This window comes from Malus domestica, chromosome 15 (assembly GCF_042453785.1).
Source record: "Malus domestica chromosome 15, GDT2T_hap1".
Classification (NCBI taxonomy): Eukaryota; Viridiplantae; Streptophyta; class Magnoliopsida; order Rosales; family Rosaceae; genus Malus; species Malus domestica.
The window spans coordinates 9,235,599-9,254,753 of NC_091675.1; the positions used below are offsets into that span (position 1 = coordinate 9,235,599).

Consider the following 19,155-nt stretch of genomic DNA (forward strand, 5'->3'; position numbering starts at 1 on the left):
ATGTGAACTTTTGATGTACACTAGAGAAAATTCATAGGAGATCCACTAGGCCCAAACCAAAGTCTCTTTAAAGGTCTTCAGAATATAAGGGCTCGTAATATTTATTTTGTTTCTAATGTCTATGTTCTCTCTTGAATTCCAAACTTTGTGCCACTTCGTAATATGATCTATTGATATTTTTCTTTACCTGTAACTTTAAGTGAGAAGTCTAAAATTTCATTCTCACCAAATGCGAATTTGAACCACATTATTAATAGCCCACATAATTTGGAGACAATGTTGGTTTTGTACAATGATTCAAATAGAAGAATCGTAGGAATTATTTGTCTATAGGAAAGTGACATATGCTCTCACATAATTTGACCGCTCATTATTGAACTAAAATCTATAGTTGCATGAGCATTGGGATTTCACATGCATTACAGGTTGGAAGCCAAATCTATGCATAGAAAATTTGTCCTTGTAACCGCATATATATCTTTTTATTGTCTCTCTCACATCACGTGAGAGAAACATATGGCAATGTAAAGAGTTGCCTCACATTAAAAAAATTAGAAATCGTACGTAAACTTATAAAATTTTGATTACTTTTCGTTGTCAATTAATTTAAGAGTGAAACTCAACTTATCCAAACAATGATACTTATGAGCCTCATAGAGAAATTTGGGCCCATTTGGCCCCCAGAGTTGAACAATGCCAAACTGCAAAATCACAATCAGCTAAGCTATCAGATCACGGGCAGAGTTGGTTCAACTGCAGAAATAATGGTACAAATAATACTGCAAAGTGCAGAAATTAGGGTTTATATCATTCATGTGGTCCTCCACTCCCTCATTGCCAAGAGTTTAATGACCTATCTTCATCTTCAGCCGCCCAGGATGCAGAAAGTGAAAATTCTATAATGCATAGTTGTATAACATATGTAGATGACGCTTTAGTACAGTGGCAGAAAACATTATGCTTGTCAAAAAGTGTAGACTTGGGAAGAATGCCCACAGTAAGGTAGAATTGAGAATAGTATGATAATAGTAATTGTGTTGTGCTTTTCAAAAGTGTAATCATTATGCTTGTTTGGTTATCACGGATGTTGCTCTATATAAAGAGCATTCTGTGTGATCACAATACATACAACCAAAGGAAATAAAATAACTGAAAGCAATAATATCAGTATCTCTTTATTCCTCCTTTTACCTGCAATTCTTTTGTGTTATAGTTACGAGACTAAACAATGTGATATTTTGCACTCGCTTCGCTCATATCCCTAACAAAGGTTATCTCTCTAACTTTTGCCTATTTATAACACCTTCCTCCTTTTACCTGCATTTCTTTTGTGTCATAGTTACGAAACTAAACAGTGTGATATTTTGCATCATCTTTCGCTTATGTCCCTAGCAAAGGTTATCCCTCTAACTTTTGCATATTTATAACACAGCTATCTTTTTCATTCCACACAATACAATATTTAGTTTTAATACAATCTCCTATATTGGTTTTCTGCTTCCCATATCCTTTTGTTAGCACAAAAATATGAGTTAGAAGTCAAATTGGTCTATGGGGAAAGATATTGCTTTACTTCAGGCTTGGGTGTTTGTTACTCGTGACCTTGTCACATGACATGAGATGAGGGTGCAACACGTGGGAGAAAATTTATGCACAATTGGTCATGCAAACTCAAAATTGAGAAATATGAGAAAATCAAAATATTGGATATGGACACGTAGTCTACATGAATGATTGAGAATCTTAACAAAAATATGAGTGTATATTATTTATGGATAATGACACGTGGCGCGATGAAAGTGGTTGTAAATCTCATTGAAAATATAAAGCGATAATGACACATGAATAATAAGGTTAAAAATATAAATAAAAAAATAAATTGTAAATAGTAATCATCCTTATCTGCGTCTTAAACGGGTGGACATGCACATGTGTTGGTAGACCTTACATCTATTAGAGAGATGATATAAATAATAGTATAAATAGATAGTAAATGTAGCACAACTTTTAAAAAAAGTTAATCTATTTTTCATCTACCATAGGAGGAGATGCGGATTTCACCTCATTTTGAATAGAAGCTCAGTACTTTTCATACCTTCTATGAAGTGATTTCTACATATACTTTTTCTTTCCTTGAATACTCATGTTTGTTAATTCTAATCTTTGAATAGTATGCCTCCGTTCTACAATTATTGGCCTCCTGTCCCTCAGTTCCTCTATCTCCACGTGAAGAGATCATTATTGCCAGGTGACGTAACATTGGTGATGTCACTTTGTTATGAATTGTTCACAACCCAAAACCAAGGATCTTCCAACACGCGTATAGTTTTCCAACCACTAAAAAACCTCACGGATTGGTTACTTGTAATGAATATCACATTCCTTCAATTTGAACACAATTTGAGAACTGGTTGACTGTTTATGGTTTGATTAAATTAATCCGACACTATCGGTAGTACGTTAAACACTTCTCTCATTAGTATTGCGCTATAAGTGAAGGAATTGCTTTTCTTCTTCCATCTTTGAGTCGTTTAAACACTTCTCGCAGTAAGTGGGACAAATTTGGCTAGCACAATATCGAGACTCTTCCAAATCCACGTTTTGTCAAACTGTCCCCGTCACTACATTATTGGAGCACTAGTATATAATATACCCCTTGTGTGTTTATAGTCAAGGAAAGATAAGGATAGGTAACTACGTGGGGTCATGACATTAATTTTATTTGGCCAATTTAAAAACATATTGAATAAAAATGCTTATATATAGCCAGCCCATCACTCTGTTTGTTAACAGAAATTTATTTTCATCTACCAGAAGAGAGCAAGTAATATGTCTTGAGATTTCTTAGTGACCTACAAGAGACAGATTGACCGTACAAACTTGCTTGTCTCCTTGTTTACAAAGCAGGTGCGAATTCACTTCATTTATTTTCATTGTTGATGAAAAGTATTGTTATTGATATTTTAAAAAATTATCACGCACTTATTATCAAAGAAATTTTTTTACTTAAGAACGAGTTAGACTTATTTTTAGTACCAATATCAACTTACTTTTCAATTTATAATCTTTCATCTGGCTTGTTTCTTCTCCATTGCTATGTTTGCACATATCCATTATTTTGAAGCTTTTAGTTTCACATTTACCGGTTAAGGGAATGTTGCAGCTTTCTTCTTAATGTCTTTTAGTTGAATTGTTTGACTACGCATGTGTTTAAGTTTTATAAGAGTCCAATATTAAGTATAACAATGCACTGATATTGTTTTCAATTAATCACTTACGTCTACTATATGAATTGTATCGTGCTTGATGAACCTTAACAATTGGATATTGTTACCAAAAGACTCCGCATATATATAGGAATGAACTACTTATATTTAGACCGTGTTCTAAAAAGCGGCTTACACGGCTGTCTAGGGATTGGACGGTGGTTCACCGCTGCAATTAAACCAAAATTGTTGAAGAAATCGAAAAGTGTATTAGGCGGTGCCTAGACGAGCGCTTGGCAGGCTAGGCAGCTTTGATGGTAAGTCGATAGCAATGTCATTCTTCCACTATGGTAATGAGGTTGGACAACTGGGTGACCATCCCAACAATGTCAATCTGCAATTGCAAAGAAAACGAAGTGGGACGATTTGGCTGGGATGAGAGAAATAGACATCGATCTGCAATTAAAGAGTAAGGATGTGGGACGAGAGAGTGGATCTGCAATTGCAAGGTAAATAAGAGGGACGACTTGGCTGGGGAGAGAGAGAGAGATGGATTTGAAATTGCATAGAACCAAATGGGGGCGGCTTAGCTTGGATAATTGGAGTTAGGGTTTTCTGGTTGGGGTGTGCTATCCACACCCCATTTTACTTCTCACACACCCCTTGATGATTTATGTCCATTGATTTTCTTCAATTCATCCTATCCGACGGTCGAAAATTAAAAAGGTGTGTGAAAAGTAAAATAAGGTGTGTGGATATCATACCCCTTCTGGTTAGTAACTTAGGTGGCGTTTCCTTAAAAACTAGGGAATAAACTCTTTTTTTTATTAATAAAAAACAAGGCCCAATTCATTTTAATGAAAAATAAAGGCAACAATGATTAAAATAAATTGGCTGACTAAATGTTACAAAATCAACATAAAAAGTCTTAAAATTTAACACATATATTTAAATCTGCTTCGGCTGTCGAGGCGCCCATCTAAACCTTGCTTAGCAGCCTAAACGTTAAATCCTAGCTAGCCGTCCAACTAATACCTAGCGTGTTTTAGAAGTTTGTCATTAGATATATTGATGTACTTCCACATGTAGAATTCATATTCAATTGAGCAGTCGGTGATGAATTAAAGGGTTAAGTCACAATCCCACGGCGACTGTCACGTCAGCTTGGTTTGTTAAATCAATTATTATTATTATTATTTTGAGACTTGTGTTGAGACGTAAGATATAAAAGTTTTGCCCGTAGAGACATAAAAGTTTTGCCGGTGGAGACATGATTTTTTAATTTTTTTAGTTGAGCGATACTATCGTTAAGTTAAAAATTAGTTTGTCAATGAAGGAGTTTGAACCTTCGCTATTATGCAAGGATTTTAAATAATTTCTAATAATTGTATAGAGGGACAACTTAATGATTGTTAGTTTTTTTTTTTCATTGTTGAAAATTGTTAGTTTTATTGGGTTGTCTTATTTCTTTTTGTTGTTGCCAAAATATCAAAAAACCATACTCTTTCCAATTACGTAGTGGCTCATAATAGGTCATGCATCATCATGTAAAAAAATTAAAACACGTAGTGGCTCATGATAGATCAGGATGCCACAATAGCGTACTAAGGGGGCGTTTGTTTCACCTCCTTAGGAGGGACTGGACTGGACTGGACTACAGTCCCATGTTTGACATGGTCTTGGATTAGAGTTAATGGGACTCGCCTCGACTACGAGGCGCCCCGCACTTCACTAAACCTCAATATCTAGTCCCACCGTTTCACTTGGTATTAAGCAGGACTAACAAAGAAACGAACCGACGACCTCAGCCCACCCTTTCTCCGCATGCGTCTCTCTCTCTCATCACAAATCCATGTGATGCAGCCATTCCTCTGCAGCCCCCAAAATTGATTCCCACCACTCTTGCGGTGCAGCCTTTCCTCCGCTGGTGGGAAACGGCGGTTACAATGCCATTTTTTTTCTTCTGGGAAGCGTTGTTGATGGTGCTGGGTGTGTGGCAGCTTACAAAACTGGGTATTTCTGGGTCTCTCTCTTTCGGGCCTGGTTATTTCTAGGTCGATTGGGTCTTCAAAAATCTGTTGTCGCATACTAGTGAGTTGCTGCGGTAGGGAAGCAATTGAATCGCTTTAATAGATAAACAATTGAATTGGGATAGAACATCTGGGTATTTCTTTATTGTTGGTGTTGGAGAGTTGCTGCGATAGGAAATTAAAAAAAATTGCTGGTAATTGAATTGGTAGACGTAGCATCTGGGTCCTTCTTGGATAGGGAATAGAGAAGCAATTTAATTAGGTTTTTTAAATTTAAAATAACTACAAAATAACATTTTATAATATAAAATTTAAAATTTTTTCATGTCTGCCTTATTAGTCCGGCGCCATACCAAACACTTCACTATTTTTAGTCCTGCTTAGTCTAAGCCAAGCCAGTCAAGCTTAGTCCCTGAAGTTAGTCCAGTCCGAGATAGTCCTGTGCAACAAACGCACCCTAAGGGTATATAGACTTTGCCTACCGTGGTTGGGCTTTGGCCAGTCATCAAAAAATTGAAAGTATTATCAACCCTTCATATTGTTTGGGTTAGTCACTTTCCATGAGATTGATTTTGTGGTTTTTTATAAAAATAAATAAATAAATATACATACATACATATACACACACACACACACGTTAGGGTTTCTTTGTTTTTATTTTTTAGTTTTTTAACGAATAATATTATCTACACTAAGGGGTTGGGAAAGCGAGAAACTTCACAATATACTAGCAATAATGTGGTTCAAATTTTCTTTTGGCGAAAATTGAACCTAATACATGTCACTTATCAGTGAAAAAAATACTATTAAATCGTAATATTATGTGACATGTGTATTAGAATTTTAACTTCTGTCTTGTTATTCATCTCCCTCTCGGAGGAAACATAGATATCGAAGCCGCATCTCTTGCGGTACAAGAAGAGTAATCGAATCCTAGACTAACTACTGATTAGGAAATACAATAAAATCTCCAATCAATAATTACATTCCTATTCGAATAGAGACTCACGTCAACATATTGAATGAAATATTTTTTTGATTATGTGCCAGTGATCTATAGTCCTCATCAATTCATCCTCATCTATTAAAATCAGAACAATGGCCTTGAAGAAAGTGAAATATAGCAGCACTCGAGCTCCAGATGACATAGAAAAGGCCATCAGCTCAGCAGTGAATTCGATGGTAAATCACTTGAATAGCCTGTCACCCCTGTCCCGTCACTGTTGTATCAACAAAGTTCCTGCGCGACTACGGTGCGTGATGAAGAAGGCCTACACACCGCAAGTAGTCTCAATAGGCCCACTCCACCATGAAAACAAAGACTTGTTATACATGGAAGAACACAAACAGAGGTACCTACAACATTTTCTATATCAGACTAGGGTAGACTTGGAGGTTTATGTGAAGAAAATAATGGCCCAAGAAGAAAGACTGCGTGGTTGTTATGAAGGAGAAGCCAGTGAGTTTAAGAGTGATGTATTTGTAAGTATCATTTTAGTTGATGCCGCCTTCATCATTGAGCTCTTATTGAGGTACTCTTTCAAAGATTTGCGGGATGATAATGACTGGATATTCAAAAAACCATGGATGTTGCAAAATATAGCGCCTGACATGATTTTACTTGAAAATCAGGTGCCATTTTTCATTCTTGAAGATCTTTTCGCACATGTCAAATCAAAATGGGAAAAAGATGAGCCGCTGCCTTCAATAATAAAGCTCTCTTTCGACTTCTTCCACGAGACGGTGCGTTTACAGGGGAATGAAGGCCGATTGGAGGATATAATTTCTTCTAGTTTGATGAAAGGTAGTTTGGAAGTAAAACACTTTGTTGATTTGATAAGAACTTTACATCTACCAACGCAACAACCTTTGAAGAGCTCACAAACAAAGGTTAAACACTTCTGTGATCGTATAAGAGGATTTCTATCAACTAAGAAGCCACAAACGGAGAGGCCTCTAAATACACCATGCGCTAAGAAACTACACCAGGCTGGAGTCAAGTTTCAGGTCAGAAGATCAAGCAAAAATTTGTTTGATATACAATTCAATAATCAAGGTATTCTGGAAATTCCACAAGTAGAAATAAACGATTACACAGAGCTTACACTCAGAAATCTCCTTGCATTTGAACAATGCCATTGCATGGAGAATCACATAAGTGATTATCTTTGCATCATGGATGGTTTTGTAAACACCCCAACGGATGTTGATCTCCTTGTTGAGGATGGAATTGTAGTGAATACGCTTGGCGACAACAATAAGGTTTCTTGTCTGATTAACAAGCTTTGCACTGGGGTTTCTTGGAACCACAAAGACTACTACTTTGCTGCTCTTTCTAAGGACCTGAACGACTACTGTCGAAAGCCGTGGAACAAATCGAAGGCAAGCTTGAAACAAAAGTATTTCAACACACCTTGGGCAATGATTTCTGTCTTTGCAGCTGGTTTTCTCATCGTACTCACTATCATACAAACAGTGTGTACTATCATCTCTGTCATTAATTAGTTAAGTATATCAACAATAAGTCTCATTAATTCGCAGTTTTCTCCTTATCCTTTACGTAGTATTTGCTTGTTTTATTTTTTCGTCTCGTTGTTCCATAGTGAGATTCATGCATGTTTGTGTTGTAGACATTTGTAAGGCCTCTTGCTAATAAGAGCTGTACGGTTTGTTTTATGATTTGTGCCTAATTTCTCATCTATAAAGTACTATGTCGAAAGAGTTGTTAGAATTTCATATGCATGTAGCTAGGCCCATTGTAAAAGACACAACTATATATATAGACAACCTTTCTCATCAGTATGTAATACGAAAGCTTTCGTATGTACCGTATGTTCTCTTACAAAGATTTTCCTTTTTTTCTTGAAAATAATGCTAATCATTTTCTACTTTAGTATAAAGATAACGTTGGCGGGTTAGACAATCAGTTGTAAAGAAAAAAGTCAGTGGAGATCGAACCCGTACTAGAGTCTATGAGCATAATTGTTTTTTTATCATTACGGTAAAGTGTTATTTGTCATCCAACCACATGAACTAAGAAAAGAAATGTAAATATAGAGAGCAATGGATCTAAATTTGTTTTGGTACGTTGGATCCAAATTCTTTTAGGAGTAGTGGATCCGCAAGCGTGTGGATCTAAATTTGTTCATCGTTGTAAAGTATGTACACGATTATAGAAGTGGAGATGCTTTCTCTAGTGCACATCAAAAGTTATACATTTAGAGAGCAATTAAATCATTTAACCTAATTAGACCTAACGGGTCTTATTCAAATATGTAACTTAAATTTGAACTTTTGATTTATACTATAGAAAATTCATAGGAGATCCACTAGCTAGGCCCAAAGCAAAGTCTCTTTAAAGGTCTTCAAAATATAAGGGCCCGTAATATTTATTTTGTTTCTAATGTCTATGTTCTCTCTTGAATTACAAACTTTATGCCACTTAGTAATACGATCTAGTGATATTTCTCTTTACATGTAACGTTAAGTGAGAAGTCTAAAGTTTCATTCTCATCGACTGCGAATTTGAACCACATTATTTGTAGCCCACATAATTTGGAAATAATGTTAGTTTCGTACAATGATTCAAATAGGAGAATCGTAAGAATTATTTGTCTATATGAAAATGACATATGCTCTCATAGAATTTGACCGCTCATTATTGAACTAAAATATATTGTTGCTTGAGCATTGGGAATCTGGCAGAGAGATGAGAAGGTCAACTTTGAAGATCATGGCTTCATGGCTTTTTCATCGGCTTCTATAGATCATATTTATCTTACATGAGTAACTCCCAACTATACTGTACTATGGATTTCACATGCATTTCGGGTTGGAAGCCAACTCTATGCAGACAAAATTTGTCCTTGTAACCGCATATATATCTTTTTATTGTCTCTCTCACATCACGTGAGAGAAACATATGGCAATGTAAAGAGTTGCCTTACATTAAAAAATTTAGAAACCGTGCATAAACATAAAATTTTGATTACTTTTCGTTGTCAAGTAAATTAAGAGTGAAACTCCAATTATCCAAACAATGATACTTATGAGCCTCATAGAGAAATTTGGGCCCATTTGGACCCCAGAGTTGAACAATGCCAAACTGCAAAATCACAATCAGCTAAGCTATCAGATCACGGGCAGAGTTGGTTCAACTGCAGAAATAATGGTTCAAATAATACTGCAGAGATCAGAAATTAGGGTTTATATCATTCATGTGGTCCTCCACTCCCTACTGCCAAGAGTTTAATGACCTATCTTCATCTTCAGCCGCCCAAGATGCAGAAAGTGAAAATTCTAGAATGCATAGATGCATAACATATGCAGATGGTGTTTTACTGCAGTGACAAAACAATTATGCTTATGCACATTAGCGCGGATTCGATCCTTTTCGATTTCCTCACTCATAACAAATAACTATTTAACCAACTAACGTTCTCGCTCTACTAAAACATGCAAAACATATATTGTTGAATTTAACTGATAAATCTACGCTGAAAATTTTGAAAAAAAATTAACAGGTCGATATGATTTACTTGGAAGGCAATGTATTTCATTAGTTCTATAGTTTATGGTCTTCCAATTTACTTGTATAAGTGAGAAATATGAAGTTTTTAATTCTCATAAATTACAAATCCGATACTAATTGATCAAGCTGAGTTATTGTGTGATTTACTCCAATCCATATCGTTGTGTATAAGTAATACACAAATATACATTGTTAGACAGTAGGACTCTCTAGAGCTCTCCTGCAGTTGACCTCTCGGTGTTGATTTGGATTGGCCAACCATTTTAGGTAAAACTAATTATTTTTTAGGTTGCAGTTGGGTTTGTAATTAATGAAAATTGAGTTAGTTAATTAATTAGTTCAACTAATTTGTACTTATTTCCTAATAAGCCCCTACAATTGTATATAAAACTAATAAGCAATACACACATGCAATTATGCAAGCGCAGCTTGTTGGACCCACCCACCGACCCATTGGTTGTTTATGTTTAGAGAACTTTAACGAAAAGCATCTGGTACTGTTCACTTTAACGAAAAACCACATTTTTACACGAAAAAGTCAATCCTAGTACTATTCACTTTACCCTTTATTTTGTCCTTATCATTAAAACTCAAAGTTTTCAAGCTTTTTTATTAGTTTTCCTTTATGTTTAATCACACCACCTTCATTGAAGAATTAATGGGTGCCAACTTCGTGAAATGTCAAAGGAATGACCAAAGCCAGTTGTCAATGGTCAAATTTCTCCCCACCGACACTACCAATACGATACGGACTCTTTTGTCTTCTGCTTCCAGAAGAGATACTTTATCGATGAGATGAGATTTTCATTTTACACTTTAATTCTCAAATACTTTTATTTTGTAACGCATAATGACGAACAAAGAGGGCGAATAATTGGTTTGCATGGTAGGATTAGCTAGAAGGTTCGTGTTCAATTCAATCACACCACATGCGCCGTTTTTGCGATCAAACTCGTCTATTGAGTCCCAATATCCATGTCATACAATTACGCTCTGATCCCCTATTTATAATCTACAAGTACTATAGTGGCAAACTGAGAGTGAGAATAACATTTGCTTTGATAAACCATGCCAACTTTGCATAGTGGGATTGGCTAGAAGGTTCAGGTAGAATCCAATCAATAAGAGTATACCAAATGTCAATTAGGCATAAAAAGTTGGAGAGTAGCGTTTATCAAACAAAAACAAAAGTGAAAGGTTAAAAGTCGAAAAAGCACAAACTTTTTGAAAGAGACTGTATGTGTATGTGTGGGAGGTGGGTCATGAGTCACATATTACTTGGTGCCTGATTCACGAAGAATTGGCGGTGATGGTGGTGGATCCTCATATCATAGAGGAGGAAGGGAACCAGTGGGCTCCCTTCCAATTGACAGTTGTTGTCCACAATCCTAAAGAAGACAATATTGTTCTTTTTACTCACCATTGTCTACAACTAGAAGAATAAAAAGCAAAGCATGCAACGCTTGATAAGTATGATTAATTGTGTTAATGCATGTCACATCCTTATTTTTCTCAACATTCTTTTAATTACGTAACAAGATTTGGATTGAACCACATAATAAATTTGTAAATTTAAGTCTAACTTGAAATTTTATACTTACAAGTAGAGAGAATATTACAAACATTACGTAATGTCAATGGCATGAAACAGTCAATTTAACAGCAAAGAATGGGCATTTACAATGGCGGAACTCACCCTAGGCCATATAGCCCACCCTAGCCATATTGTACCTCTGCCCTTGGTTGCTTGTTTTGAAGTTAAGAATTCACCGTAAAATTAATAGACAATTTGGTGAATAACCCAACTGCTTATAAGTATATGCAAAGTTCACCTTTTATTTTTCCAACGTAAAATTCAATTTCAATATATTTTATGGGGTCACTTAACAAAAGAAAATTTAAGCCATGGGTTTATGACATTTTTGTATTTCTGTCTCTTAGTACGTACTTGAATAAAAGAGTCGTCAAAAGTGGCATGGGAGGTCGTTTTCAGTTAATTCTCGTTGCTTTCTTTTGTTAACCTCCAAGCTTGTTTGGACTTCCGTCTATCGTATATGTCGCAGGTCTTGCTTATCCACGACTTAATCATCCTTATAATCTGGAACTCTCTTTTGTCTTTAGATTATAAGTCCAACTATGTCCAAATTTGGATCCGCGTTAAAAATAGTTGGAAATAACATGAAAAAGCATACAAACCAAAACTGTAATCAACCTAAGTAGGAGTGGACACGGTTCAGTTTGGAGGAGCGGTGTCGCTCCAGGAAAACAAGCGACTATTAAGTACACATATTTTGTGTTTTGTTCATCTATATACATACGAGTATTTCTTTGCTCCTTACAAGCTAATTATAAACCGACACATAGGCAAAACTAACCTATCATAATCACAAGGAAACGCTTACGCACACCTGTCAAACTGTGATTTGTCTGTCCGAGAAAACATAACTCGCAACCCTAAAAAGGACCGTAACATGCCACCGATCCAAGCAACTTAAGAATCAAACAACTAACTATAGCCTTGTGATATTAAATAGATGACCAAACATGCCTTGCATCATATACATACAGTTATCAAATCGATTGAATTAAATTTTGTTATCAAAACAAATATCAAAGATATCTTGTTCATGGTAAAAAAATAAATAAAATAAAATAAACTAAAAAAAGTCCAGAAAATCTAATATTACAAAACAAAAAAAAGATCACAAATCGATTTTATGTATATCCGAGCATTCAAAGTCCCCGCCAACAAATGATCTCATAATTTCAGTCCCACTCTTCCCCCACCATCAATGCACAACAGGTTTAGTACATTCAAGCAAGATATTAAAGAAAGCTAGAAAATAGCATACGGAATTAACAAAGAGGAGTCATTTTATAGGCAGGCAAATGAGGATCACAAAATTCAGTAAGGAGCGTAGTAGTACCCGGCCGGTGGGGGCATCCCCATTCCATTCACCGGAGGCATTCCGTAGGGTTGCATTGCCATAGGAGCTGCTCCGTAGTATCCGGTCCCGCTGATTTTCTGTAAGCTGCCTTGCCCCTGCATTCCTTCCTTGGCATACTGATTCCACAGTTGCTGCTCCTGCATAAGCAAATGCTGCTTCTTCTCCAGATCTGCCATTTGCACATAGGATGGTGGCGGAACGGTTAATGATGCAGCGAATGGGTCCTCATTCACCGCCTGGACTGTCCCGTCTGGGGCGGGAAGAGCTAACACCTGCGTTGCGCTCTTGCCCGGCCCAGGCAATGCTACACTACTGGCACTACCACCAGTCAATTGGGCAGCACTCACATGCTGCCTCACAATGCCCTGATCATACATGCCGTCCAACAACAATGGATCCATCCCACCACCAAGATTTTGCTTCTGCCTAGATAAATTACTTGCTGTTTCCACCAACGCCAGTTCCCAATCCGCCTTCCCGGGTTCTGCAGCTGGAGTCTGCCAAGCCGAGGTGACTTGGGGCTGCCCGTCTGATGGGAAAGCTTCCCAGGATCCATTAGCACTTCCACCACCACCAGGACCGGCAAACAGGGCCAAAGCCAACTGATTACCCTGTGCATCGGCTGAAACCCCATTATCCCTCAAATCCACCAAATCCCCTACCACTTCCTGCTTCACCTCCGCCTTCACCACAGCCTCAGGTGGCGGTGGTGGAGTGAAACTCTCCGGCGCGGGCAGAGCCTTAATCTCATTCATATTGGGTTGGAGCTCCTCCTCAACTGGAGCCACAGGAGCAGGCTCCACCTTCCTCTCTGGACTCTTGGTTCCCTTGGACCTGTCCCTCACAAACTCCTCCAATGTCTCCAGCAACTTGCTCCCAATCCTTTGCACCTCCGGATACTCCGACGACCGCGCCAAACCCAAATCCTTACACCAACCATAGAACCCAACCAGCTCATCAATCTGCTTCGCCGTACTTGCATAAGCATCAAAAGCCTTAACGCAATCCGGATACTCCATATCAAAAAACTTATCAAGCAAAACCGCCAAAACCTCACAAACGTCAGCATACAGCTGAAAGCTCTCCTTCACCACCGGGTAAACCGCCACCAGAACCAACCGACTGTTCTTAGCCAACCCGGTGGGCCGGGTCGCCAAGAACCGATCCAACAGCCTCTGCAAATGACCCATTTTCACGAAAATTCGCTCCGGCTTCATATCCCTCAATGGGGTCACGCTCACAATTCTCTTTTCATCTCGCCCGTTTCGACTCACCGAGTCATTCATATCGCCGTACGACCTCGACCTCCTCATCCCTCCTCCATTTTCATAATCGCGATCTCGCTCTCCTCCGTACTCATACTCGTAATTTCTCGGCGGCGGAGACCTGAAATTCGAAGACCCGCCATACGAACCACCAGAGCTCTGTCGATCTCCCGCACCAAGACCGCCGCCGCCGCCGCCGCCGCCGCTCTTCCTCTCGAACAGCATCAGCTCGAGCCTCTGATCCAAGTACAGAGCATAAGTCCTCACAAAGGCAGAGTGGTCCCACGAGCTCGAGTGCGCCTCGTCCCTGAAATCCGATAGGTTCAGGAGGCGGGTCCCCCTCCGAGTCGCGTACACGATCTCGTCCCCAAGCACCGGGTCGCCGTCGTTCAGGAGGCGGTGGACCAGCATCAACGCCTTGAGCGCCACGATCCAGTCGCGCGTCTTCCCCAGACGCTTCGACACCGCCGACACGCACGCGAGGACGTAACCCCTGGACGATGACGTCAGCATCAGTATCTCGCGGACGTGCTTCTCGCTGGCCGGCTCGTCCTCGTGCGACGTCGCTTTGACGATCGCGACCTCGAGGTCCGGGGCCAGGTTGCTGGCGACCTTGGCGATGCCGATGCTCGTCTGATCCTTGACGGCTCCGATTGCTTTCCGGATCGTGCTCGGCGCCATCCCCGCCGTCGATCTGATTCGCTTCCGATTTAATATACCACGCGGGCTGAGATTCAATGGAAATGACGAAACGGTTCACTTGGTTGAATTAATCTGGAGGAAGGTTGAGTTTCTAAAAATAGAAAGGGGCGTACATTTTGGTTATTTACCGTCGACGTCGGAGTCTCTAGATCTGCGGCGTGGACAGTCCGGCGAGTCAGATCTCGGAGCAGCCGACGACCAATCAAATTTCTCGTGTTTTTTTGGTTGGATTTGTTTGCTCTCTGTGTGTCTGGAACAACGGAGAGAAGGATAAAAAGTTGAATTTAAATAGTGGATTGGAGTCAATGACGTGGAGGGCGGGAAGCCGTCGATTATATCTGAGATCTGGGATCTAGATGGGAACCTGGGAGAGACTGGCGGTAGTGTCGGGCGGCGTGTCTGAAAGAATTATGACACGTGTGAGCGTGTTTGTATGAATGGGTTCGGACGGGGTGGAGCACGACCTATTTTAGTAAAAGGAGGCGCGACTGAGCGTACGGGTTACGGAGATACCTACTTGATAGAGACGTCCTAAAGTAAACTAATAAATATTTACCTTAAAAAATACGTAAAATTAGGAAAATAATTCTCTCCGGATCTCTTCACCAAATTCATTCAGTCATCTAATTTGAATTTTTGAAATTTGATCTAACAGTTTATGTTATTATAATTTTTAAAGAGGTTCTTTATTTGTAGCATTTAGATCAAATTTTAAGGAATCAAATTCATTGATTGGGTGAATTTGATGGAGGGGATCCTGATCCCTTTCCGTAAACTTGTATTCCAGTCCAAAAAAATCGACTGTTTCAAATCAAGTCCAGTTTTATTGAATTTGGTATTATACCCATTTTGTCCTTTAAAGTAAAAATAAAAATCGATTTAAATTTTTATAAGGCTTTATCTACCCACTTCCTAATAACAAATATTTTAAAAATTCATATACTACAAATATGATAAGTTTATCAAAAATTAAAAATTGTGGGAGGTAAGGAACCTGTGATATTGATATAATTAAGGATCTATAATATAGGTATATTATAAAGAAGAAAAACATGTGAGGTAGATTATAAACAAAAACCTATTATATAGGTAAATAAATTAAAGTATTGTCTACCTTCATGTATACCTATGATGGAGGAAGGCAAATACTTTATAGCTAGAAAGTATATATACTCTACAAACTATGAGCAAAAACCTCTGGTACAAGTTAATAAACATTTAATTTGAGATAAATTATCATAAACATGTGATATAGGTAGATAAATTACTATTAATCTATAATACATAGAGTATATAATATGGTAGATTGATAAAAATAAATAAATAAGTAAAGGAGGGGTTTTTAACTTTAGTCCTTCAAGAAGATTGAAATTTGATAAAAACCTGATGTTAGATTACATATTGATTATAGTCCATTGATGTATCCTTAATTCAAAATAATTAATGTGTTTTTTATTCAATGTCTCCCATTAAATATTTAAATTCATTAATATACATATTTAAATTTATTTTTTGACCAATTTATTTTTTAAATTTATTAGTTTTATTTTGCATTCTTCAAACTTGAAAGGCTCAATTAGGGTACCTAAATGTTAATTGACACACCCCGTCCCGAAGGAGGGCATGCTGGCCGTCACGTGAGAGTGACGTGACCATTTGCACAGTACGTAAGCTTTAAGATACAATTTATAAGTTGATACACCCGAAGGTGAGTCCTAATTTTGTCCAATCTGTCAGAACACCGTCGAATTCCTCGTAGTCACCACACCTTTGTGATTCCTGAACCTGGAGGGGCGCAAAACCAAAATTGAGTGGGTCAGTAAAACAATTCTTTTCCAAATCCAAACATTTCTCAAAACGTTGTAACCCCTCTCCGTAAAACCTGTATACTTTCCCAGAAATGTAAAATATAAATATACATATATATTCTCAAACTTCATTTTTACTATCTCAACATTTTTCTTTATCAATCATGCCATGCCATGTCTAATTCAACAGTTAAGTATGGATGCATCAACAATAATCATATCAGGTGCAAGAAAGTAATCAACCGGAGGCCCTCTAATAGCCATGTACGGTTGAACCTAGAGCTCAAAATCTATCACTCTCACTCTGCCGGAGTCACCTCTGTGACCTGTCCGGCCTTCTGCACACAAGTTACGCTCTAGTGCTTTCTCATCAATCATCTGTGCACATAATCTAAGGTCACCCACCAGTCGAAATCTCACTAACACTCTTCGACTGGCCCGTCGCACCCACTCCGCGTGGACTGTGTGACCAGCATCTACTTGGATCCAAGGCGAGCGTGCGATGCGGTGAATACTATAAGCACTAAACCATGGTGCAGGATTTGAGCTCAATATACATTAACATCATCATATCAGTATTTAAATACTCACCTGATACTCACCTGTGCGTCCGCCGCACCATTCATTCATATGCATCATATCTCAATTTCATACTTTTCATATCATTTCATGCATGGCAATTCGATTCACATTTCTATATACTTTTCATATACTTTTATGCATGGCATCTCAATTCACATTTCAATATACTTTTCATTCAATTTCAATTTCTGGGAAAACGTCAAGTATATATATATACGGAAAACAAAACTGCCCACTCTCACATTTCTATATACTTTTCATATACTTTTATGCATGGCATCTCAATTCACATTTCAATATACTTTTCATTCAATTTCAATTTCTGGGAAAACGTCAAGTATATATATATACGGAAAACAAAACTGCCCACTCACCTGGAGTTCGCCCTACAACTCCCTAGCACAATACGCCAAGGCGTCATGACGATCGGCGCCTAAAACAATAATCAATTCCAACCTCAGAATTCATATCGATAGAATATATAACTTATATAAAATACGTCACTACGTAGTTCAATCCGGAAGATCCACCACTCAGATTTTAAATCCATAACTTCCAGAGGTCCACAATATATCTCTAGGATAACATCCTAAAATTTCATTACCATCCAACGGTCGGATCTCCGTCAATTTCCAAAACTAAGTGACGGTTAACATTTTATTTTATGAACTTACAACTCCAATTCCGGAAGATCCGTAACTCGGATTCCCAATCCGTAAGTTCCAATAATCCTCAAACATTACGTATTGCAACGTATTAAAGTTTGGTAACGATCCAACGGTCGGATCATCAATTCACATTTTCACCTAATGCGAAAACTATAAAACGTTATTCGAACACCTAACCAACAATCCTTAATAACTTTCTCATAAGGTGCTCAATTTGGGTATATGAATATACCACAGTGATCTACTCGACGTCACGGACGTCGACATATTTTTAAAATAATTTTTTACTGTAGCACGCGCCCCCACGCGCCAAGGAAGGCACGGGTCCACGCGCGCCCACGCGCACCTTCTTCCTCGCGGGTTCGCCGGACTGGTTTTTCCGGTGGCCGGAAAACTGGGGAATTTTCAAATGCTTCGTTCTCCTTCGTTTCTCAACCATTTTCTTCGTATAATATATCAATTTAAAGCCCTCAACATGTAGAATCACAATATACTACTTTTAAGCTTCAAAAACAACTAAATCTCACCGGAAAAATCCAAGCAAAACCGGCCAAACTTAACCCTCGTGATCCCGACGTCCAAATCCTTCCAACGAAGCACTCCGAGCTTCCTTGGGACCTCACTAAGCTCACTATGAGCTTGGATTGTCCTAAAAATCAACCAATTCAAAGCTCATGAACAGTACACATTCACGGCAACTTTAGAAACTAGGGTTTTCGAAGTGAAACTTACCTTAAACTGGTACCTACGTGATCGTGGAGTCCTCAGGAGTGCAATGGTGGTTTTAAATCCGGCGTTGGTAATAGTTTTAGGTGGTTTTGATGGTTGCCCGTGTGTTCGAGAGGGTGAGAGAGAGAGAGTGAGGTCTGAGGAAGAGAAAGAGAGTATGAAGGACAGTATACGGGAAATGGGGAGGGAAATAAGGAATGGGGATCCCACGTGGTCCTTTTCCAATCCCCAACTCTAAACCACAAAATTTTAACCTAAAAATCTAAGTTCCATCCTTATTAAATTCCATTTTATTTTCAAAACTTAGGAACCTAGATAATTATCAACTTGAGCTTCACATACTTAGTATTTCTTAAGGGCAATTTCGTCCATTCACAGCCACGAATGTAATATTTTGGAACGGGCTGTGACATTAATATCGAAATGTTAGTATCAAAATGTATTATATTGAATTAATGTACCAAAATTTAATACCGAAATGTATTATATTTAATTAATGTACCTAAATGTTTGTATTAAAATGTATGTACCAAAATGTGTGTAACTAAATGTGTGCACCTAAATGTATGCATCAAAATGTACTATTATGAATTTAATGTACCTAATGAAGAAGACAAAGTACATTGAAATATATTGTATAACAAAATTTAGTTTATCTAATGTTTACAACAAAATATATTATGATA

General features: G+C 38.0%; 2 protein-coding genes and 1 long non-coding RNA gene across 4 annotated transcripts; 1 reads left to right on the forward strand and 2 right to left on the reverse strand.

Annotated features, from left to right (window-relative positions):
- Positions 1–2,786: 2,786 nt before the first annotated feature.
- Positions 2,787–8,035, forward strand: LOC139192195 (UPF0481 protein At3g47200-like). 2 transcript variants are annotated; one of them, XM_070813769.1, is made up of 2 exons: positions 2,787–2,907; positions 6,331–8,035. In XM_070813769.1, the coding sequence occupies exon 2, from the start codon at positions 6,335–6,337 to the stop codon at positions 7,739–7,741; it is 1,407 nt and encodes a 468-aa protein (XP_070669870.1). In that variant the 5' UTR covers positions 2,787–2,907; positions 6,331–6,334; the 3' UTR covers positions 7,742–8,035. The 2 variants fall into 2 exon arrangements, with proteins under 2 accessions (XP_070669870.1, XP_070669869.1); XM_070813768.1 differs by having other exon boundaries at positions 2,792–2,907; positions 6,287–8,035.
- Positions 8,036–12,467: 4,432 nt separating this feature from the next.
- Positions 12,468–15,121, reverse strand: LOC103431347 (putative clathrin assembly protein At2g25430). The gene is made up of 2 exons (XM_008369494.4): positions 14,796–15,121; positions 12,468–14,707 (listed from the first exon to the last, which is right to left on the reverse strand). The coding sequence occupies exon 2, from the start codon at positions 14,659–14,661 to the stop codon at positions 12,673–12,675; it is 1,989 nt and encodes a 662-aa protein (XP_008367716.3). The 5' UTR covers positions 14,662–14,707; positions 14,796–15,121; the 3' UTR covers positions 12,468–12,672.
- Positions 15,122–16,280: 1,159 nt separating this feature from the next.
- LOC139192032 (uncharacterized) lies at positions 16,281–18,828 on the reverse strand. The gene is made up of 4 exons (XR_011575808.1): positions 18,473–18,828; positions 18,268–18,389; positions 17,447–17,505; positions 16,281–16,467 (listed from the first exon to the last, which is right to left on the reverse strand). It is a non-coding gene; the product is annotated as an uncharacterized lncRNA (long non-coding RNA).
- Positions 18,829–19,155: the final 327 nt, after the last annotated feature.